The sequence below is a fragment of the Rissa tridactyla genome, chromosome 7 (genome assembly GCF_028500815.1).
Source record: "Rissa tridactyla isolate bRisTri1 chromosome 7, bRisTri1.patW.cur.20221130, whole genome shotgun sequence".
NCBI classification, from domain to species: Eukaryota; Metazoa; Chordata; class Aves; order Charadriiformes; family Laridae; genus Rissa; species Rissa tridactyla.
Window position 1 is genome coordinate 20,673,864 of NC_071472.1, and position 23,528 is coordinate 20,697,391.

Here is a 23,528-nt window from a genome sequence, read left to right on the forward strand (position 1 = left end):
GATAAATCACTGTGCAATCAAATCCGAAAGAAACAGAAGTCGTCTTAAAAAACACCTGCCAAAGGCTTCTGAGGGAATTGCACAAAGTAGTACAAAATAGAAAATACAGACAAAAATATAACTTAATCTGGACTTCTGTCCTTTCTTCATGAGCTCTTCAGCTTCAGTCACATCACTTTAGATGAATAAGAAATGTCAGTACAAAATAATAAATCTAAGCAATTTTGTTGAGTGACAGATCCTAGCCCAGCAGTCATACATTACTGTTAGACATAATAGGGTATTAATCATTTAAAGCATATTGACATTAATAAATTATTTTCAAAAAATTTGAATTCAATTAAAAGACAAACATGATGAGGTAAAAAAAAAAATCATGATTTTTTCCCCTCCAAAGGTCCTTTTATTGAAATACAGAAAGAAACCTTTGTCTTCTTAAAATGATAAAGCCTTTCAGCAGGACACAATACACAAATTCAGAAGTTCAGTTAAACAGTGCTCTCTTGTGGTTCTGTGCATTAATGAAAGAGTAAATCATTGTGTACAGATAAAGGAAGTCATGGTTTGAAATTTCTTGTCCCTGAGCCTAACACAAAATTAATCCCTCAGACTTGTATTTCATTTAGTTCTGCATTTTATTTTTCTGGCATGCCAATAACCTAATTTTTAAAGTCCACGTTTAGATACTGCATTCAAAGCAAAGTATGAAATAAAATTAAAAAAAAAATATAATGACAATTTTAGCCTTGATCTTTAAATGGAATTCACAATTGATAATATGTGCAATACCAGGATAATACTTAATGCATCAATTCTCCCAAATTCTGTTGGCAGACTTTCTGCACTGCATGGGATATATAGGTTACTTACATATGTAGCCCACATCTCATAGCTTCAATTAAATACATCCCTATTTGATTGAAATAAAACCTTACTTCAACTTGCTGGGAGCACAAGAAGGTTAAGACTTCCCAAGATTTCCACCTTTTTCTAGTATTGTAATGTAAAGAACAAACTACTCTATCACATGTAATGAAAACATTAAAAATTACTGCAAAGATCAAAATATCAATTCCTAGATATGATAAAGTGAGACAATGTTCTCACATTTAAATATGTAAACGACTGAAAAGAACAAAAAGGCGCTCAGAATACCAACATATATGAGAGGTTGATTTTGCCTTTTCAAAATACAGCAGCTACTTTGGATACAGGATATAAAGTTTAAAAGGAGCACATCTTTCAATTTCTGTAGTTATTTTCAAAATAATTTTTTTAAAAGCACTTTTATTTCCCATTTATTTCAAGCCTCAGCAGATATTAACAGGATTATCAGGATTATTATGCCTGAACTTCTTGATTTAACCAAAGTGAAGCAAGCGTCACTAACCTGTTCGTTCCTATCAAGGCTGTTGGATTTCACAATATGAGATGCTGGTCTGCCTTGGCCTTGTGCAAGTTCCTGGGGAGCACTCTGAGAACTTGGCATAGGCGGTAAAGGAGCTCTCCGTTTCTTCGGCATTTCAGATGGCAGAGTGTTTGAATCATACTGCTTGCTAACGGTGTTGGATCTCGTGATAAACATTGGCCTTGGCTTGCTCATCAATGGAGTTGCTGGGGCACTGGCAGCCTTGGGGTGAGAGGGAAGAAAAAAAAAACTGCCAAGTTACTTATACTTTCTGGAAAACAACCAACAGTACTGATTGCTAAATAAGAACATGTTTCTAGAAGTTTTGCTTATACAAAGTTACATCTTACTTGTTCTCTTTTCTTCTTACTTCGTTGAAAAAAGCTGAAAAATCCTTTGTTTTCTTTCTCTTTCAGAACATCTAAGTTTTCAGATTGGTAAGAGTCTAAAACAGAAAACAGTAATTCTAGATGTTATTTATTGCACAGATTATTTCTCCGGCATTCTTACTATTTCACTGTCTGTCATAAGCCTCCTGGAAGGATATACAAAACACATCGTAAATCACCTATATTAATACTTTTTCTAAACACTGCAAAATGATCAGGTTTCCTACCATCCATGTTCTTCCTGTCTTTCTCAGAACTTGGAATAGATGAGTTTCAGCTGCTGTTAATACCCCCAGCACTCAATCCAGCCCATCCCACTTGTTATATGTTATGGTTCATTATCACAAAGGCTGTAAAAGGGAAAAAGGGCATCAGCCTCTCCAGCTCTCAGTTCCTAACTGCTTCAATTCATGGCAAAGTGTGAAGCGGGACAAGTCAGGCACAAGCCTGCGCATGGTCTGACTATGGAGAAAGATCACTGAAACCCCTGATAGGTGCTGCACGCACAACTGCATGGCACTCATCATAAAGGCAGTCCATTCCGGTATCTTGCAGAATTTATCCTCCTTATGCTGTCTTATTCAGGCAGACAGCTTGTAAACCTAAAGGTTGTCTCTTAATTTCTACTAGCTTTAATTTTCTTAAAGAGATCCCATTGAAAGCAAACGTAATGAGCAACAGAAATCAGCAAGGCCGCTATGGCCTTGGTACAATTACCAATATAAACACGACTGTAAATTTAATCAATCTATCTAGGGTAAAAATATACAGAAATACTTTATATATAGCTGGGTATATCCACTGCTGCATTATCTTTTTAAATATGCATTTACGATAGGACAGAGATAATTGCTCATGTCACAGTTAAGCAGATGTTATAATAGGAGCGGATGGTAATGTCACCTAAGTGCTACAGTTTCACCGCCTATTTCAGTAAATCGTACCTTGCAAAGACGGTAAATTTAAATCAACTGGTGATGTGGCTACAGAAAGACAAAAAGAAAGACAGAAAATGTGAATCTGAATCAAGAATGCAGTTATAAGTTACAAACAGAGAAAGCCAAGCTGCATCTTCAGCATTAGGAAAAAGTAACTGGATACTTTCCTGAAGTAAAAGGACGTGTATCTTTACTACCTAATGCTGTAAGCCCTTTCAGAACCTGAGCCTGAAGACATACAACACAGACTAAAATTTTATAAATAAGGAGAGAGGGTCCATTTATATTTCTGAAAGAAAGAGGAAAACTAGTATATAGACTAGTTTTTTCTGTAAGTTTTGGATTGTCAGGCTTGGAAACTTGGAAAACGAATGTACAATTAAAATGTAATCTGAATAAAATAAGATTTGAATTTAAATTCTATTAAGTAAATGTATACCTCACCATTTACTTTCATAAAGAAAGCTAAAAATTCAGAGCTTAGAAGTTGTCTGCAAAATCGAAATGCTGGACTACTTTGTGTTAAGAGAACTGAAGTATACCTAAATTGGCTAGCGCAGCACTGCCTTGTGGGAAGCGCGTGTGCCCTTGTATTCTCTCCTAAGGACGTCTGGCTCTTGATTCAAATGAAGCACACGTCATACCGTGCAAAAGGCAGCTCTGCCACTCGGTAGATGAGAGCAGTAGCCAGACAACCAACAAGACAATGCACGATGGGCACACGTAGTCCAAGTTACATGTTTAGGCAAGTAAAAATACGTCATTTTCCAATGAGGAAGGGAAAGATATTTCGGTTTTGTTTTCTCCATGGCAAAAGGACATATTTTCCAAATCTGGCATTCTCCTGTTCAAGATAACTGGCCTTTGGGAAATAATTGAGAGAACTCTTGAAACTGTAACCACCAAACGATAAGGTTACCGTATTTAGGTAGAAGGGGTGAAAAGATACAAACAAACAACAACAACAAAAAAAGCCCACCAACCAACCCCCCCAGGTTTTAGAGCAGGAAGAAAAACAAGGAAATAGAACAGTCGTCAAGAACAGGAACGAGCCAATATTACTGCATTCTATATTGTGGTAAAATTTCCTGTGAGAAGTGTCTGAAAGAGAATAAATTACACCGTATAGAATTTTTAATCACAGTACAATAAACCCTTCAAGAAAAAGACAGGCTTACAGCTGAAGTTAAAACCAGGCATAGGAATGCCTGCACAAATATAAGGAAGTTAGTTCAGAGTGCCCCTGTTGGACCGTGATTAAAAAGAGAATTATTACTCCTTCATAATCTATAAAATTAGCAAAGAGCACTCAGAAATATACATAAACACCATCAGAATATTCTAACGTTTTTTAAATTTTAAATATTTTTAAACCAAAACAATTTCTCTAATGTTTGTTCTTTTCAGCTCATCACGACTCTATGTCTTCTCTATGAGCTAAAGGAAATCCAGCAGTGTTGGTATTTTGGGGGAAGGAAAGGAAGGGGTTGCTTTTAATTGATGATTTGTACTTAGCCACCTTCACTGGTACCTAACATTTTGTTAGAAAATGAAACATTTATATAGCACTTCTCAAACGGAAGTGCAGGCAAACTTGTTCCAGTTTCAATTTTATGGAAGACAAATGGAATATATACGTAATTGTTAGAAATCAATTTCTTCATAAGTAAAAAACCCCCGCAAAACATATATGTTATTGAAATAATAAGTCATTATCTTTGCTATAACTGTAATTTACAAAAGTTATCTTACCTCGACTGATATCCATGGCATATAATTCTCTTAGTCCAAGGTCATTAAGAGATTTTGTCACATCAAGGGGTTCTTGAGACTGGTAGTTCTTCAACAGCAGAGTGTGTGAAGGATCGAACTCACATTTACTACAGATAATTGGTATGAGTTCTTGAAGGGGTGAATGTGGACTAACTCTTATTACCGTCTTCTGTGTCTTCTTGTAGTTTATCACTACTCTTACTGTTTGCTAAAGAGAAGAAAGTTCCAATAAATACCAGCAGAAGTTCTGAAACAGCTGGTGGTTTTACAGCAGCCTTACTGTAATCACAAGAATTCCTCTCCTGTCCAACTTCACCAATGTTATAGATTCAGTAACCTTACAGGACAAACTAAGAACTATTTTGTGATTCCTTTCTACTCAAGAAAAGAACACGTGAAACTGTCTGCTCCTTTAGCATTTGTCATTTGCCAGTCCAGCAGGGTACACGCCGGGAGAGAGATGCCCTACTAGGTTACGTCAAGTAGCTGTAGAAGTCAATGAGCCACAACTGAGTGAGCGTGTGTGTGTGTGCGTGCGCGCACACGTGTGTAGGATGAAGGTGAAAGGGCAGCAGAAGAGCTCCCCTGGCCCTGTGTAAGCGCTTCAGGTAAATTAAAAAACAGCGTTCTCCTATAGAGCAGAAAGACAAAGGCGTAAGGAGAGATTTAGGCAACACCCAGAAGTTGCTTTAGTACTTCTTACCCTTCTTAAGGGTATATGAAAAAAGCCGAGTAACAACAAAAAAGTACAGCATGTATTAAAGGAAAATGAACATACAATCAGAAGGGCATATATATCACAGCATGACAGATGGTACAAGTTGTTGATTTTCAGTTCATGGAAGGCCGTATTCAGCCACACTTCATCTGCAGAATTTGTCAAAAGGACAGTAAGGCGTGGGATTTCAAATAATATTGTAATTTTTCCTTCTTTTGGTAGCAAAGATGTTTGCTGTAGCAAACTGAGACATATTTTACCTAACAGGAGTTTATCAATAACATGGAGCCAAGCATTTCACAGGGGTGCATGGTGAGAGGGTGAGACAACAGGAGAAGCTGACACAAGAGGCTGCGCTACAAACTCAACTTGTTGAATCCAAGAGGGACTCTAATTTCTCAATACACTTTAATTTTAGTTCTCACCTCTGGTATAACTGGAGCAGGTTTCTTCTTATCCATTTGTTTTGGCTTTACAAACACCTTTTCCACTTCAAGCATTCCCACTGGCGTGTTGGGTTTGAATTTAATCTGGCTATTTTCTGCTGATACCAGCTCTATGGTATAACTTGATGGATTTAAATGATACTGTGCACAGAGAAAGATCAGTAAGTCCATCATGGGCTTCCTGTAAAAGACAAATGGAACTGTCACAACAGATGACAATTAAGCAGGCTATAACAAAACGTGATGCTAAACATTTAACCCAAGTCATCCTTTTCCTTCCATGACTAAATAATTACTGCCGAGTGTAGGAATGTGTCTGAGAGAAAATGGCCATGTGAGCCAGCCTCCCTACTATGAGAGATTAGATTAAGAGCAAAACAGGTGGTAGAAGATGGAATTAGTACATGGGAAAAACGGGAACTGAGAAGGTAGAAAACATGTTGTGCTAATGACTAAGCAATTTACTATGCGAATTCTTGTAACCAATCTGATGTGTGAATGAACTGCATGGACAGCGCGTGGACAGTGTAACGAGCTAATCAGAAATAAGCGAGTCGCGTGTACGGCTACAACACAGGGTATAAAAGATGATGATCTGTGCTTAATAAACGGCTTCTGTTGATTCACATCGGATCGTCTGGAGTCCAGTTATTTCTCCTCAGCCAGGTACCAACTTTAAATCTCTTCGACATTTAGGAAAGAAAAAAAAAAAAAAAAAGCACCAAACCCAAAAAATCACCACTAAAAAAAATAAAACCAGCTTGCACAAAAGTAGGGTAGGCCAAGCGCTTGAGCAAAGGGGGAAATTTTTGCTTGCATGAAGTGATGTTTTTCCTGAGGTCAGCAAGGAGATGTGGATTAGCCAATTCATTTGACATTTGATGAGAACTATAGCAGTGGTGATAAATACCCTGCCGTTCATTAAGAATAGTTTCCTTCCATTAGGAAGTTTCATTCCATTCTTGCATTAGGGATGCCAAAATAAGAGCCAGGTGTTTAACAGAGACAGAGGAAAAGAAGCTAAATGACAGCACATTAGTTGAATGCAATTTCTTGAGAAGCTCTGTGTGATGCAACAGATGTCCCTTCCACACTGAAGTATGACAAACCGAATTTTTCATATGTAGTCACTAACTCTATGTCCTTATTCTCTCAGTGCTCAATGAAGAACACGTAAAATAACGTAGTAAGATAGGGTGAACGTTCCCAGTTGCTACTGGAATAAATTTATTAAAACTGTACTTTAAACAGAAGTGTCATAGAAGTTTAAATAGACCAAAGGTGAGGAGAGTATCCTAACTTGGCATGTTACATACACCAAACAAGGTTACAGTCCTATCAGGTCACTGGAACTGGTCATTCCTCAATAATTTTTAGAGTTGGGTAATCATCTGCAAGGAGCATTTCATTTTGACGCCGTCTGCATCTCTCTGTTACAATTACAAAACAGGGAAATCTATCACCTGCTCTGTCCAACAAGGGTATTATGAAAATAATTTAAAAGTCTGTGAAGCAATCAAATGCTACATTGAAAAAAAAACAATGCAGTGCCTAAGAGAACATTAGTATAGGGTTTGACTGGTATAACTTTATCGGAAATCTTAAATTCTAGATGTAATCTCATAACAGACAGAAGTATTCTGGTAGCATAGCCAAATGTGAAAATAGATAGCTTCTACAAAGAGCCATCAAGCAAGGCAGAATTCTAGATAATATAAAGATTGTGAATACAGTTAAGTAGGAAGTTAAATTTTTTCTTATGATATGGTTCCGTAAAAAGACTCAGTGTTAAGAAATTACCGTGGACACTGTTTTTCACCCCCTTTAATTAACCCTAGAATATCATTCCTGTTTTCGCTTGGTCTTGGAGAACAAGCGTTCCTTAAGCAAATCGTCTACTGATTTCTAGAAGCAGGGCTGGACTCCCTGGTGCACATGCTGCACTTCCAGAAGACGGAAACAGTTTGAAGGCTGACAGGTATATTTACTGCAGACTTGTTGCTTTCCCCCTCCCCCGGCTCCGCCAGAGGAAAGTTTCTGTCTGCTTAAGTGTCAGAATACTTGCCTCAAGAGACAAAGGCATGAGGAACAGTAAAACCAAAAAACATACACAAATGATGCTCCAAGGTGTCGAAAAGCAGCTACCAGATAAGTCTAAAGAGGTATGGAAGAACGTAATATACTCCTGTGCCTTTATCTAGATGATGTATGTCAGCCTGAGGAATACCATGAGAAATGCACCAAGCACTGCAGAAAAATAACTACGCCTTCCTTTTCACATAGCTAAACCAGAGAGCTTATTTCAATTCTTCCCTCATATATATCACAACCTGCTCTGATTAGAAGAAGGAAGGAACTACTATGTTTCTTGTACTTCCAACCCATAATAGAACAAGTCCATCCATCCCCCCCTAATAAGAAAAGAGCTGCAAACACAAATCATGTCATTCCCCCATTTCACTGGAGGCAGGGGAGGGAGCCAGAGGAAACAGCAGATACTACTTCTGTAGTGACCTTTCTGGTTATCAGTCTATCCAATAAGTTACACATTACTTTTTTTCTGGTGCATTTTTATACACTGACTGGCTTTAAAAGCTGCCCTTCCTCTGGCCTTCAGTTATTGGAGAAGGGTGAGAACACCAAAGATGACCAGGACGAGAATTCACAAGCAAAGATCGCAGAAAGCCATCCTATGGAAATGCACCACGGTGACAGGGGCAAGCCCTCACGTTAACCACAGTCACAAGAAGTGACAGAATGATAAGTGAGAAACATAGCTGCTCAAATACAACAGACAGGTACATGCAAATTAGTACATGAAAACAGCGTTTCAGTGCAAATTTGCTTTCCATTGGTACTTCCAGAAATGACCTGCTTGACTGGAAGATGCTAGACTAAGTCTCCCCCCTCCACTGGAGGCCAAGACACCTTCAACAACTTCTTTAGACATGTATTTCTACAGTAATACAAAAAGTAATCTTTTTTTGTAATCACATCCTCCAAAACTTGCAAAACTATTTTTTGCTGAAGCCTCCAAGAATTGCAGGTAGAGAAACACATATATCACAGTAAATTTAACAGCTTCCATAATTAATATTTAGTAAAAGTCCAAGAAGTGGCCATCAGCTGTCTCAGAGTACATCATTTGCTTGTTCTCCTTTATCCAATTTCAGTAAAACCTTTATTTGCAACTCTTTTAACTTCACTACATTGCTTGGATTTCTGAAAATCTCTGATCATAAGTTTACTTACATATTCCTGCATCCCTTCATCTCTCATCTATTTTCCTGTGGTTATTCCTGCCTGACTAAATAACAACAAAAAGTGGCTAAAAGCACACTCTCATGACATGACGTAACTGTTAGTTAAATGATGAACCTTCACCTAGAACGTATGAAACCATATTATGTGTGTAACCAACAGTGAAAGGTGCCACTTTAAATACTGGATCAAGTGTTTAAAGGAAAAAAAAATAACGTGAATTTCTACACTCCTCTCCAAAAATAAGGGCTAGAAACTTGCTATTTAAAAAAAAAAAAAAAAAAAAAAAAGTTGAGATTCTTACATGATCAAACTTCAGGAACAAGGTCTTCCCATCATGAGACTCAGTAAGCATCACTGAACAAACAAAACTCTGTCAGTAACCACCAGAAGTATTCCTAGGTAGGGATGGAATTAAAAAAAAACAAAACCCAAACAAACAAAAAAACAACAACAACAACAAAACAGTTTGGCTTTCTGTAGATCTCTGATTACTTAAGCCTATGGCTTCATGGCCTTCCTTGCAAAAATATTTACTAATCCTATTCTCTAAAGAGAAAAAGTCATTTGTTTTCCTGGAGAACAACAAAAAAAGCCACCAAAGACCCCAGAATTTCTTACTAACAGATGTAAGTACAATAGGTTTTGAAAAGTAGGGCCACAAAGACCACAAAACATGTTATTCACTAGCTAAACCAATAGTTGATTAAGAATACCCTAATGACTGAAAATACTCAAGAACGGATCAAATGGGAACTCACAAAGGACTCTTAAGAAAACATATTCAGCAAAGCTAAGGGCTCGCTGAAAGGCATGTGAAACTGAAGCCCTGAACATGATATCCTGCAAAACTCTGTTTGACACACCACTTCCAAATAAAATGCATGTCACTATCAAAATGGCCTTTGAAATCTTTAAGTTCATTGAATGATGCATACAACTGAAACTAGTTATTCAATTTTGAGAAAACTTTATCAAACTCTGCATTTCTTCCTTGTGGGAAAACAGAACAACTAACTTAAAATGATTAGGCTGCTAAATAAAATAGTTCTTCAAGTTATCTTTTTCTCTGTGTCTGCAGAAAACTCAGTTCTGTGCTGTATTTAGAATCAATAGATAAGATTCAGAAACTTCGCTATGAAAAACATTCCAATGGCGGGGGTGAAGCTCTTTACCCATTCCTTCCTCTGAACAGCGTACCTTTACTTCCTACCGCTCATTGCTCACCAACCACTACAAAATACAAATTGGTGTCTAGGCTTAAATAAAAGAATTCACCCATTTCAGAATGAGGAATGAGCTATTTCAGTCCTTCTTCCTTTCCTCAGTCTCTCAGTTTTTTGTTTTAGTTGCCCATAGGACAAGTGAAGGATCAAAAATTATTCTCTCTTGTAATCTTTTTCTCTAAAACCCCTTTTGGATTCTGATCCTTTTCTGCCTCCTCCTACTCACTCAGGATATTTATCTACGTAACACCTTGCTTTGTTCTGCGTAGCTCTTGCTATCCACTGTGCCAAAGCAGGGAGCAAACCAACCCAACTTCATCTGAGAACAGCAGCGAAGTTTCTTCTGCTGGACTGTGGCATTTGCGCACGTGGCTGTACAAACTCACAGTTTTGCTTTTCCTAGTATGAGGTTTAAAAAGGTATTCTCTCCTCAGGAGCTTTGCTGCTCATCTCTGATTATGAACAGGAAAGAGACAAATTAGCAGTTTATCTGTTTATGTCATTTCTAGAGAGATCCTGCCTATTTGTCCACAAAATATGACTGAAGACAGAAAAAAACTAGAAGAAAAGAGGGTTTGTTTCACAGTGGGCTGCAGGTCCCGTTCTGTATCTCCCCTCACTCTGAGTGAGCCCTATAGGTGGTAATAGAGGTTCTTATTTGCAAGAGAGCCACTTATGAAATCAATCCCATACAGTATATTGATCGAAAAACAACAGTAACCAAGGGATAATAAAACTGATTGGGAAACGTGTGCGCTTCCTGATAAGCCTGTGAGGCCTGTCTTGAACACTGAGTAATTACACACAATGTAATCTGACTGAGTGAAGGAAGATACATGCAACATCCCTTTCTGGCACGTCGTTCTGAGCAAAGCAAGACAGAGAGCACACGGTACTCCTAAGTGTGGACAACGGCAGTGAAAAGAAGAGAGAGAAACGCCTGACAGCGTACACATGGAGTCTCGCCTGTAAGAAATTTTTAAAAAAGAGAAAGGCACCATATTTACAGGCAGCAGTAATCCTTGCTGTAAACACGCTAGCAAGAACACCATAAAGCATCATAGCATCACCAATTATTTCAGAAAATTTCTTCGGAGAAATATTACCTCAGATTTAAGTTATCCTGAAAATCACATGGAGTGGGGGGTGGGGAGGAGGAATCCACAAAAGTTCATCCATTGCAGCTCTGGTGAACAAGCTGGTATTTCATATCTAAGCAACAACCTCACGAACTCTAGCAAATGACAAAGCGTGCAAACAGACTCAAGCCGCAAAAGGCTTTCATTAAGAAGTGAAGTGTAACTACACATTTACATTAACTGGTATAAATAAATAAATAAATAAATCATACTGCTTGCTTTCAGTAGCAAAGACACTGGCAATACACTACCGAAAGTACAATATACAAATAGTTTCTCCATTTCAGCTTAGGAAAGCAACAAACTGGCATCCTAACTGCTCTGATCCATACAAGGCCTTACACAGAAGCCTCCTTAGTAGACCTGCTACAATAATTAGTAAAACATTTTAAGTCCCAGGATTTATGTTTTCAAAGCACCGGTCAATGTCTAAGTCTTTCAGAACTGAAGGTGACTTGAGAGTTATATGCATTATCTATACTACCGATTAGCAATATGAAATATGTATTTCAAATTAAAACCAGCCTAAGCAAAATATATTTAATTTTAAAAAAAAAAAAAAAAAAAAAAAAAAAAAGGTTTTCCAAAGCTGTAGCTAGAAACTATTTCTTTGAAGCATTATAGATTTTGCCTGAAGCAATGACACTTTTTTTTTTTAGGACTGCTAGTAGTCTATAGGTAGCAGTGCTGAGCAAGTGCTGAATACATGACTTCGCGCCCAAATAGGATGCAGGTACTCATCTTTAGGTCTAACAAGGAAAACTATGTGGGAAAATTCAGTGACTCATACAAAGCAGTATTTCTCTAGAGATTTGCAGCGACGAGAATGAACAACAGGTATGGCTACACTTCCTGACAGGTAACACACAGAATTTCTGAATCTCAAAATATAGTTTTTCCAAAAAGTAGGAAAATGTATAAACTATACGTTTCCACACCTACCCAAAAACGTTCAGGCTTAAACAACTCATGTATATTAGTGAGTGACTAGAGCAAGAACAGAAAATTAAACAAAAACATCATTTTGTGTAACTTACCTCCCGTTAACTGTAGTATACTTGATCACATCTCCTGGCAGAACCACTGATAGTTCAATGTCTTTATCGATTACATTCTCTTTCTGTTCCATGATGAGGTTGGCTGATTCTGTGTCATCAAATGGAGAAACAGCAATGGGTTTTGTTGCAGATGGAGGAGGTGGTGCTTTAGATTTTCTTCTGAAATAAACACATAAAAATTAAAAAATAAAAATTAAAAGTCAAGTATGTTATTTATACATATGATTCCATACTGGCAAACTAAGAAGTCCCAGAACAGGAATGAACTACACTTAATTCTTTTCACTCAGACTGTGTAAGCGATACGTGCAAGTAAGGGATAAGAGAACATTTTAAACATATGATCAGTGGTGACAGAAGATACAGCAGGCTAAAGTATCTATCATATTGGGGGGAAAAAAAAAAGGCCCAATAAACATCAAGCCCAAAACAAAAAGGGTTTTTAAATATACATTACAAGAGTAAATTAATTATTTTTTTTCCTCCCTTGGATTACGCAAAGAACCCTGGGCTTGCGTTCTCCAAAGAGATTTACAGGATTAGTATAAACAGAAATACTGTACCGTACAGTATGAAGCCAAATTGCACTGACGGTATGTTTAACATACAGGAGAGACAGGTGAGGGAATAATCACACGTTTTCTCCCCAATTTTTTCTTTTGATTATCAAAATCATTGAAACAGCTCTAGTTTATTTACTTCTATACGGTAACAAAACAGCAGTATAATCAATACCACTGGGTTGTAATTTCTTGACATTTCAGTCACGTTATGCCTTCGTGTTTTCCCTTCACCTATGCTAAGTTCCTATTTTAATTTTCTCGCCATCCTTTCCCATCTTATGGAAAAACCAGTGTAATCTTGAATGCAAAGAGCGATCACAAAATAAGTTTCACTTATTTCACTTAAAAAAAAATAATCCAGACTAGTATAAAAAGAAAACTGTCTGCATCTCTTAATATATTTACGTTACAGTAAATTCCGAGGGCAGGACTCATGTCCTACAACATATAGTCTAGCATCCCCTTTTAGTCAAATAACTTCACACAATTCATCAATATAGTCACCGGAAAAGACAGAATTATTGAGAACTTCACCATTAGAAACAAAACCAGAACACACTGTGTAAACACATTACCTCATGAGAACTTTTTAATTTCTTATAAACATTCTTTTAAAAAGCTTGAATGGAGCCACATTCACAGCAGGTTAAAATACATTTAAAACATAATGCACAAAGGTTCCAAAACTGTGCTTGCAACCTAGATTCTGGCACCCTCCCAAAGTTTGTTTACTTAAAACAAAACCGAAGAAATTAACTTCTATAATTGTCCCACAGAATTAAAACAAAAGATCTAGCATACAACAGTGAGAAACACACATCTTTCTTGGGAAAACAAAGTTTAAAGTCACTCACAATGAAGAGCAAACAAGGTCCAAAGCAGCAGCGCAACAGACGCCTGTGTAATGAGACTTCACATGACGGATCTGTTGCTGAAAGTGCTTAGAGTTTTGAACTTCAGAACTCCGTGCTGAAGAAATTAACTATTCACAGCCTCTCCGGGCTAACCGGAGTACTCGCAGACCTCCAACAAACTGAATGAGGATTCGCCATCAAAATTTATACCTCCTCTCTGTTAATGTTTTAAGTTAGTTTTGGTGCACTGCACATACGATTTGAGAAGCGTGGCGTTAGCTGCAAATTCAACTTCGGTCTCTACAGGGACTCGCCCGGGTTGTTTCTGGGTTACGTGAACATTGCAAAACGTATGAATCAAACTTCTTTTTACTCCTCCCCTAATTCTTTTTTTTTTTTTGGTGTGGTTTTTAGCTTTCATATAACCACCAAAAAGAAAGTACTAGCCAATTGACCATCAATACAACTATTAAAATAAAAACCCCAAAAACTAAAAACTCACCCTATGGCATTAATACCCAAAAAACCACAAGCTCCAAGTCAAGCAGTACTGCTTTTCCCCTTCTGTATGCATTCTTACATCTTTAAGTGACTTCCAGTGATTGTTACATGATATTTAATGCAACTGAATTCTGAACTTAATCTTTGAAGACTACACGCCACAGAAAGATTTGTTTGCAAATGCTACTGAACCCTCTTTTCCATTAAGCAGACAAATGCAGTTTCATTGCTGGAACTCTACTATGACCAGAGAGCGCTTAATCACACACAGCAATAGATGCACGGTCCACATCAGTAAAATGTGGCTTTATCTACCCAGTGCCTAACTTACACTATAGAGAGCTAGAACTGATAAAATACTCTCGTCCAAACCTGTGTGCAGCAGCTAGACAGGTGAAGTTCCATGTATTTATGAAAAACAAGAACACACCCCCCCATCCCCGGGGCCAGGCAGCCTAAGAAGGTCGTCCGAGCCTCCACTTCCACCACTGCAGAGGTATGTAACCTACCCATCCGCATGTTCTTCATGGATGGTTGTGCTTCCATTTCCCACCCCACACAAAGGAGGAAAAATCTCCAAGTATCCATTCTCAGAAGTTATACTGAGTTTTTGGCAACCTCCTATTAAACAACAGGGATCCCAATACTTTCATTTTCTGTTTTCAGATGCCACGTCTCTTTTTTCTTCATTTTTCACCAATTCTCTCATCTCTCATTGTTAGCCCAAAGGGTTTACATTGGTTCTTGCAGCTTTTTCTTTTCTGGAGTTTGTGTCTCTATCTTGTCACAGGAGAGGCTGTGACAGGTAGCGGAAGCCCTGCGCTCCCAGCTGGTATTGGGCCGTAAGAACAATGCAAGTCACCGTGATTACATCTACCGGTGCAAAGCAAGAGCGGCAAGTGATAGGATGGTGGAAATGCACTCGCAGGGGTAATTTTAACCTACAACCCTCCTCTTTTGCACCATGGAGCCTTCAAAAAGCTGACACAGGTGATTTCTCTCACAAAGGCATCCTGCACACACCATTTTATTCAAACATAAAAAAGGAAAGCCAGCATTATCCAAGTAACTCCAAGTCTACACCATCATTTCAAACACTTATTCATTGTAAAGAACAAACAAAAGCCCAGTTCTCTCTTGCCTCTTCACACCTCTACCAGGTACTCGGCAAACAAAGAGAGCTGCTGGGTTTTAATGAATTTGCTTAAAAAGAAAGAGAAAGTAGTTAAGGTAGTTTCTTCTCCTGAAAAGAAGAAAACCCTTGATTTTCCGTAAAACAAAATACAACCATAAAAAAGAGAATAAATTCCCAATCATATAAAAACAGCACTTCAGGATAGTTTCCAGGTGTGCTAGGAGCTACGCAGACCTATTCTAATTTTCAAAGTAAATATTAGAAAGAGTTAGGACATTCAAAAACATACTCTTTATTTTCACGGCCACTAGAGAACTAAAGGAAAGCTGCACAAGAATCAAAGTACAGCTTATTTAGCTGTACTTAGCTTATTATTTATATAAAACTACTTATTTAGCTATGACATAGAGGGAGCTAAAAGAGAAATTTTAACCAAATAAGGCCACAACTCATAATACGAACTCCTCTGGAAACTGCTGCAGTATCCTACACAATGAGGGTCCTCACGCCTGCCTTGTCTCCACAGGCCCCAGTCCCATCAACGGACTGATCTTCCCTACACCAGACATTAAAACTGCCCATCTCAACTCACCTGAAGGGATGCGCTCCCCACTGTTTATCAGCAGATAAACAATTCCAGCTACCTATTACATTGCGACACCTCAAATGTCATCTTCTGTTTAATCAGTATCTTAAGACATTAAGTAGGAAAGAAAAAAAAAAAAAGGAAGAAGAAATAATCTTTCTTCTCTGATTCTTCCTAGCCCTGGAAAAGGCAGACAGAGGGACACCCACAATGCTTTCACAGGGTCCCACAAGCACAAGCTGGTGCAGCCTGGGGAGAGTTTGTATTTCCCTTGTTACTGGTGTACCTGGAGCCCACTGCTTATGCCAAGTCTTTCAACTAGCCCTCATCTTGTGCGATTATATTGTTCCCAAAAGAATTGATTCATATCTCTCAGAAATTTAAATTTCTGAAGTCCCACCTGCAATTCTCCCCACCCTTTGTGATAAAATATAACTCGTGTAAACACATTAAAAAATTCTTTCAGCCCAATGCAGAGAGGAGATTTCACCTTTTTGTTAACAAAAACAATACGCCTTTTAAAATCAAAGGCAAGGCCATAAAGTCAACGTTTTATGTGTTTCAGATCCCTCTTCTACAAAATAAAGTGTCATTGCTGTATCTCAATGTATTTCCTACTTGCCAAAAAAATTACAGTGTCAATGAACTGAATGTGCGGAAGCCCTTTTCAAAAATAAATAGATAAATAGATTAAATAAATAAAGCATCTAGTTATTTGAGGTAACCTTTTTAAAAACCAACAAGCTTTCAATTCCTATTAGAAAGGTACAAGCAGTGTATTTTTAACTATCAGTATCCAGAGAATGGCACCTAAAATAATGAGAAATACTTGAACTTACAGTGACCTGGATATTGCAGTTACCCACCAGCACTTCCTCTTGATAAGGATCACTTTCCCCAAAAAAATGGAGAAAAAAAGGAGGAAATCTGCTAGATTTGTGCACAACTAAAGGCTACCGCATAAACAACCCATCTCTTCAAATCTTGATATCAAGGAATATTGTTTACAGCACTTCCCATCTTGAACACCATTACATGACACACAAAGACAGCTTGATAGCCCTCTCACTGAAATTACTTTGGATCTGGCCTCCAACACCAGAACCGTATCTCAAGTTTTCTATAGCAACAACCTAAGACAGGAAAGGTCATAAGGGACCTCACCTGCAATTCAGCCATCTCTCGGGTACTGAAAAAGTTCATTAAACATAGTACAATAAGAATTTTCTGCTGCACAACAGATAGACTTAAGTTTGTTTATTTGACTTACGGCACCATGAAGAACACCATTTTATACAAAGAGCAATTACACAATATTTTATATCAAACTTTACAAAATCATATATGCCAAAAGTACAAGCAGCACTTCATTTTATTTTCACTCAGAGAAGGATGTAGCTCTACTCAGACCACATCACGAGAGGAAGAAGGCCACTGCACTAAAGCTGCTTCTAGAGCTTTTCTTGTCTTTGACCTCTCACCCCAAGCAATTATTATAATGCTTTCTTGATTATTACAATAATGCTGCTCCACTGCTACACCACAGCAGCAGACAGCTGAAACCTTGCACATCATCTGCTCAACCAAACAACAGTTGAACAAGAGTTCAGGCCTACATTAAGTACATTAATTTGTTTTGTTTACAATGCTATATTAGTTTTGGCCAACAGGTATACAAAATATTTAATTTTGCCTATAGGCATTCCCAGCCCAATACTTATCTTTAATACTCACAGAACAAATTTGTATTCTACACTAAGCAAAAATCATGGAAGTACCAACTTTCCCCCTGTTTATTCAGTTCCCTCTTTGGGGATTATGGTTTCCCAGCATCACCACTGCACATCTTCAAGGTCAAACACTATTTGCTAGGAAAAAGCTTGGAGACAACTGCAGCAGTACTATTTCATCTACTCATCATAGTCCATCAAAAGACCGAAGTTATCAATGCAATCACTGCATTGTTTCAGGTGTATGTATTTAGAATTAAAATTCTAGAATTAAAGAATTTTAAAATTCTTTAGAATTAAGAATTAAATTAATTAGAATAAAAAAAAAGGAGGGGTGAAATATTTCATAAGACATAGATGTTCAGAAATCCACATTTTCAGTTAGTTTCCAAGTTGGAGCTCCCAAATTGAGACTTGATAATTACATAATCAAACACATGAAAAATGGAGTACTTTACAATAGTGTCTATTGTCTATGGGCCAGTCTGAAAGGCCGGTTTCATCTGCAGTATAATTATAGATGATATTTTTGTTTTCTTTCCTTTAGCGAAATGCAGCTCGATTTTCATTTTTATTGTTCTTAATCTGAATACTAACAATCACATTGACATAGCTATTCCACATAGAATATTTTTCTTTTAGCCTGAAAACAGGAATACTCGGCTCTTCTTGTTACAGAGATGTTGTAAAGCCACTCTGCATAACCTTGTGATAGACTGAAATGAAAATGCTCATGAAATAGGACCATTACTCTTCCCACCTCTCTCCCCATCAGCACAGCAAAATAGCCTGTATAGGAGCACAGGATTTTTCTAGGCACATTAAGCTTTGTTCCCTGTCTATGACCTGATACTTGGCATCTAGTCTCTTAAAGCAAAAGAACCTTCTTCCAGAGATCAGTGAAACCACAGAATTTAATAATGACCAATGTGTAATAAGGTATGTATTTATTTTCATTAGTGACTTCATTAGAAATCTGTAATTAAAACCAAAACCTTAATTAACAGCTAGCATCCTACAATATACGAGTTTCTATTTTCCTGTTTCCTATTACCAAAGAGCAGAAGATTCCCGAGTCCCTAAATTATCTGTTCATCGTTATGTGGAAACATTGCATGAAATCAGTTAAAGTCAACAGTGTTGTATTACATATAGCTACACCAGCACATGCGCATGATTATTGCAAGCACATATCTTAACACTTTGCAATTCTTGGATGATGAGTCTACTTGCTAGCACATCTTTAAAACGGTATTTATTTCGTTAATAAATACAATTATCTGGTTTTCTCATTTTCAGAGGCTTCCCTTTCACATCTTGGGATTCACCCATTCCCATCCTGGCTTATTCTAGTCCAAGTCTATAGCTGACAGAAAAAGAACGTACTGGAAGTCAAACTGGGCACAAAAAACACCACTTACAGCTTTTTCCAAAACCAGAAAAGGCCATTTTGTTTATAAGCTTCTAGAGATTCTCCCCCTCAATGACTGTTACACTCAGAAAAGTGTGAACGTTACCTGTAACTACCTACACTACATCTTAACTGCCTTTCACTGCTGTTTGCTGCATTCTACCTCCTCCATACCCACATTTCTTATAAGTTGCTTGAAAAAAATTCTAGAATTTTTTCAATCACTTGACATTTTAGAACAAGATGTCAAAACGCTATACTTGTACTAAAACACTCTCTGCACAACTGTATTGTTCTTATGATTCACTTACTGAATAGTACTAACTAGTATCAGCAAAAGTCTATGTATTTATAACATTCAGTAAGAACAAGCACTCACAAAATCATCCTCCAGGGAAAATACAGTTGCTTCTATACAGTACCTTTTATGTTATGGCACACTCATTGGCAAATTACAGTTCACTGCTTTGCTTAGATTCTCTGATCAGGGCTTGGAATGGGAAGTCTCTAAATTTGCTGCTACCTTACAGTCGCATTGTCCCTCTTTTAGCTCTAATACTCCTCCAAATAAGACATCAAGCCATCAGTTAAATCTAATGGAGAACAATGATTGCCGAAAAGAGTATGCTTTCAGGAGCACCTCCAGAGGAAAGAAAACCTCTGAAATAAAGAACGTCAAATAAACCATTCAGAGACTAATACAACATCTCAACTTTTCTTCCTATTTTCTTCAGAATTACTCTGTCAGTTCCAGATGTTCAGTGCTGGTTTGCCCTAAAGCTGCTACAAAAGAGAATTTGTACCGTGACTGTCTGTATTGGGTTTCCGTGGCAAGGTTTTGGTAGCAGCAGGGAGCTACAGGGGTGGTTTCTGTGAGAAGCTGCTAGAAGCTTCTTCTGTGTCCAACAGAGCCAATGCCAGCCAGCTCCAAGGCCATACCTGCTGCTGGCAAAGGCCATCAGTGATGGTGGTAGCACCTCCATGATAATATATTTAAGAAAGGGAAAAAACTGCTGCTCAAGAGCAGCTGGAGCAGAGGAGAGAGAATAAGCGAGGGAAACAACCCTGCAGACACCAAGGTCAGAGAAGAAGGACAGGGAGGAGGTGCTCCAGGCACTGGAGCAGAGATTCCCCTGCAGCCCATGGTAAAAGACCATGGTGAGGCAGGCTTTCCCCCTGCAGCCCATGGAGGTTAATGGTGGAGCAGATATCCATCTGCAGCCTGTGAAGGACCCTATGCCAAAGTAGGTGGATGCACCTGAAGGAGGCTATGACCGTGTGGGAAGCCCGCACTGGAGCAGGCTCCTGGCTGGACCCATGGAGAGAGGGGACCATGCTGGAGCAGGTTTGCTGGCAGGGCCTATGACCCTGTGGGGGACCCACGCTGGAGCAGTCTGTTCCTGAAGGACCACACCCCGTGGAAGGGACCCACGCTGGAGCAGTTCGGGAAAAACTGCAGCCCATGGGAAGGACTTACATTGGAGCAGTTCATGGAGAGTTGTCTCCCATGGGAGGGACACCATGCTGGACCAGGGGAAGAGTGTGAAGAGTCCTCCCCCTGAGGAGGAAGGAGCAGCAGAGACAATGTGTGATGAACTGACCACAAGCCGTATTCCCCATCCCCCTCTGCCGCTGGGCAGGGGTAGGAGGTAGAGAAAATCAGGAGTGAAGTTGAGCTGAGGAAGAAGGGAGGGGTGGGGGGAAGACGTTTTAAGGTTTGCTTTTATTTCTCATTATCCTACTCTGATTTGATTGGTAATAAGTTAATTTTCCCCAAGCTGAGTGTGTTTTGCCTGTGACAGTAATTGGTGAGTGATATCTTCCTGTCCTTGTCTTGACCCACAAGCTTTTTTTCTCTCCCCTGTCTAGATGAAGAGGGGAGTGATAAAGCAGCTTTGGTGGGCACCTGTCGTCCAGCCAGGGTCAACCAGCACACCATCCCATAGTGGAAAACGGGCACTATGCAGTAGAGGCACATGAAATGACAAAGACATTTCCTTGAATCTTTACAACTTGCTAAGCACATAAGGTTATGAAGGTGAACTCCCAGAACTAACTCAACAAGTAGACTTTGGTCCTCAAGAACAAAGTTCCCACCTTGAGGTGGGCATGATATAGAAGTGAGGCAACTCCTGAAAACTACCCTTAGTGGAGTCTAGGGTTTCCAGCAGAAGCCCATGCAATGGATCAAGTCAAGTAGCTGCCATTTGAGAACATGCATCCTTTCTTCAGGTAAAGTTACTGTCAACTGGTAGAGCCCATAATGTGTTTGGGTCTTGCACTGAAGAATAAGACAAATGAACACCTGAACAGGGAAAAAGGCTCAGATAAACTGGGAAAGCAAACGACAACAACCTGCACGGAGGTCAAGAAACAAGCATGAAATAAACTATAGCCTAGAGAAACTAAGCAAACCAAAGAACCAAAGAAACCAAAATGCTGAAAATTTGAAGGAAAAAAACAGAAACCACTTTTTCCTGGTCATTGTGTATCTGTTGTAAAGATGAACAAACTGAAGAGTCCAGACGTCTCACCTCGAAGAACTATCATAGAATGGTAGACACCAAAAGCATCACAACTACTCCCAGCTTTGGCCCCCCGTTTTTATAATTAATGAAATAGGTATACAGTCATTAGACTCAGCATGAATCTTTACCTTTGCTTAAGATCTATAGCTGTACGTATACACCATCAAAATTCTATGTTCCTCCCTTCTTACAGGCTTTAAATTTTTCTTATGCAAGGAAATTAAACACTGAAGGTAGTCCTGAACGGCAAATTTAACTTTTGCTTTCAACTCCAGCACTCCTTGCCAAGACTCCCTCCCCCCCTCCAAAAAAAAAGAAAATAAAGTCACAAAACTGATAATATTGTGTCTTCCTTTGGACCTTGATTACTTTTTTTTCACACAACCGCATTCAGAGCACAGAAAAGAGACTCCTCAGCAGTACATTGCTTCTTTCTCTAATGCTGCAATACACTGTCCACATTTATCTTTTAATGAAAATCTTAAAACAATAAAGTTTTCTTAATCACAATCCTTAAGACCAGACAACTTCTGGTACATGACAGAAAAGCTATTCCAAAACACTAAGATTTGTTCTGCATATTAGAAGACTTACAATTTTATTTTTAAAGTATCAGCAGACCATAATGATCAGTTTCTAAAGTGGAAACTTCTTCCCACCCTCAAACTAAATGTCTGAACTTCCCACTTAGGTCTGTGGGTGATGTTTTGTAAGAATAGGGACACACATGGGATTGTAAACATAAAATTCATCTAAGAACTATTCTCATTTCATTCCTAATGGAGCTTTCTCGCCACTTCTGGCATTCTCACACTAAGATTAACCTGAAAACTTCCACAAAGTTTCTAACTTGCCATCACCTCTACTTCTACCTAAGGTTTTTGAGGTTTAGTAGGCCTACTGATTTTCCTTACTGGTTAAATAAATGAGAATTTAGATGGAATTTATTTCCCTACCACTCCTGAAATTACTAGGTTTTTAATATGAGAGCTAACTGAATATAAGACAAAAGAACGTTTAAAAAAAATCACATTCAAAGAACAGTTTGCTGTTGGCTCATGAAAAGCACCTTTCTTTTTGGTGGCACTTAAAATAATAATTTTTAACTGGAGTTTGGCTAGTTGAAATATCACATTCTATTCATCTTGACTATGTTATTACCAGGCACACAGGTTTCTACACAAAATTTGGGTTGCCAGAGATGCTGCAAAAAAAGGTTACTTTTAAGTTAGTTTTAACATACTGTAGTATTCTAATATTCTTCCTTTACATTAAGCAGCCTGAGTATTTGCTATACCAGCCTCATAGCATCTATATAACGTGCCTATCAGCCTTGATACTAGACTTTCATCTCTAGATCAATATCACTGTTTGATACGCAGTCTATCTCTTTATTTCTACTATAAAAGCACCAGCTGGATGTTATGATCAAGGTATGGATCAATGAAAGTCAAGCACTGTCCATTCTTAGGTTATCCCTTCAAGCCAGGCTTATGCAACATGTAGGACAAAATAACAGAAAAATATTTGCTGTTCCTTCTCCATAGAGAAATATGAGCTTTCAGGTTCTAAACTCATCTGCTTAGTCATTTGGGGATGATTCTAAGACTATATTGCATGGATATTGTGTCTAGCAGGTGGCTCAATAGCTACCAAAAAACCCGAAGTTCAGAAACACATTTGAAGTTCAATTTCCAGGTAGAGGAACAAACATGAACAATTTGTAAATCTTTTGTGATAATGGGGTATAGAGAAGGGTACTGTGAAATACAGATTCGTAAGGCTGAAAGGAAACCAATACCGCAAATAATACTGTTATTTTTAAAATATTATATAAGAATAAGATGGTACTGGAAATGCAGCA

General features: G+C 38.3%; 1 protein-coding gene across 7 annotated transcripts in view; it reads right to left on the bottom strand.

The window, feature by feature from the left end:
- COBLL1 (cordon-bleu WH2 repeat protein like 1) overlaps positions 1 to 23,528 on the bottom strand; it is a 93,108-nt gene that overhangs the window by 29,268 nt on the left and 40,312 nt on the right. For 5 of the 7 annotated variants that reach the window (XM_054208866.1, XM_054208861.1, XM_054208868.1 and 2 more), the window contains exons 2-7: positions 12,336 to 12,515; positions 5,652 to 5,853; positions 4,488 to 4,716; positions 2,742 to 2,780; positions 1,759 to 1,853; positions 1,391 to 1,630 (exon numbers count right to left, since the gene is read on the bottom strand). In XM_054208866.1, the coding sequence (XP_054064841.1) occupies positions 1,391 to 1,630; positions 1,759 to 1,853; positions 2,742 to 2,780; positions 4,488 to 4,716; positions 5,652 to 5,853; positions 12,336 to 12,427 (897 nt within the window). In that variant the 5' untranslated portion in view covers positions 12,428 to 12,515. Of the gene's footprint in view, positions 1 to 1,390; positions 1,631 to 1,758; positions 1,854 to 2,741; positions 2,781 to 4,487; positions 4,717 to 5,651; positions 5,854 to 12,335; positions 12,516 to 13,773; positions 14,431 to 23,528 lie in introns of those variants that run through there. The other 2 variants (XM_054208867.1, XM_054208862.1) reach the window with 2 other exon arrangements.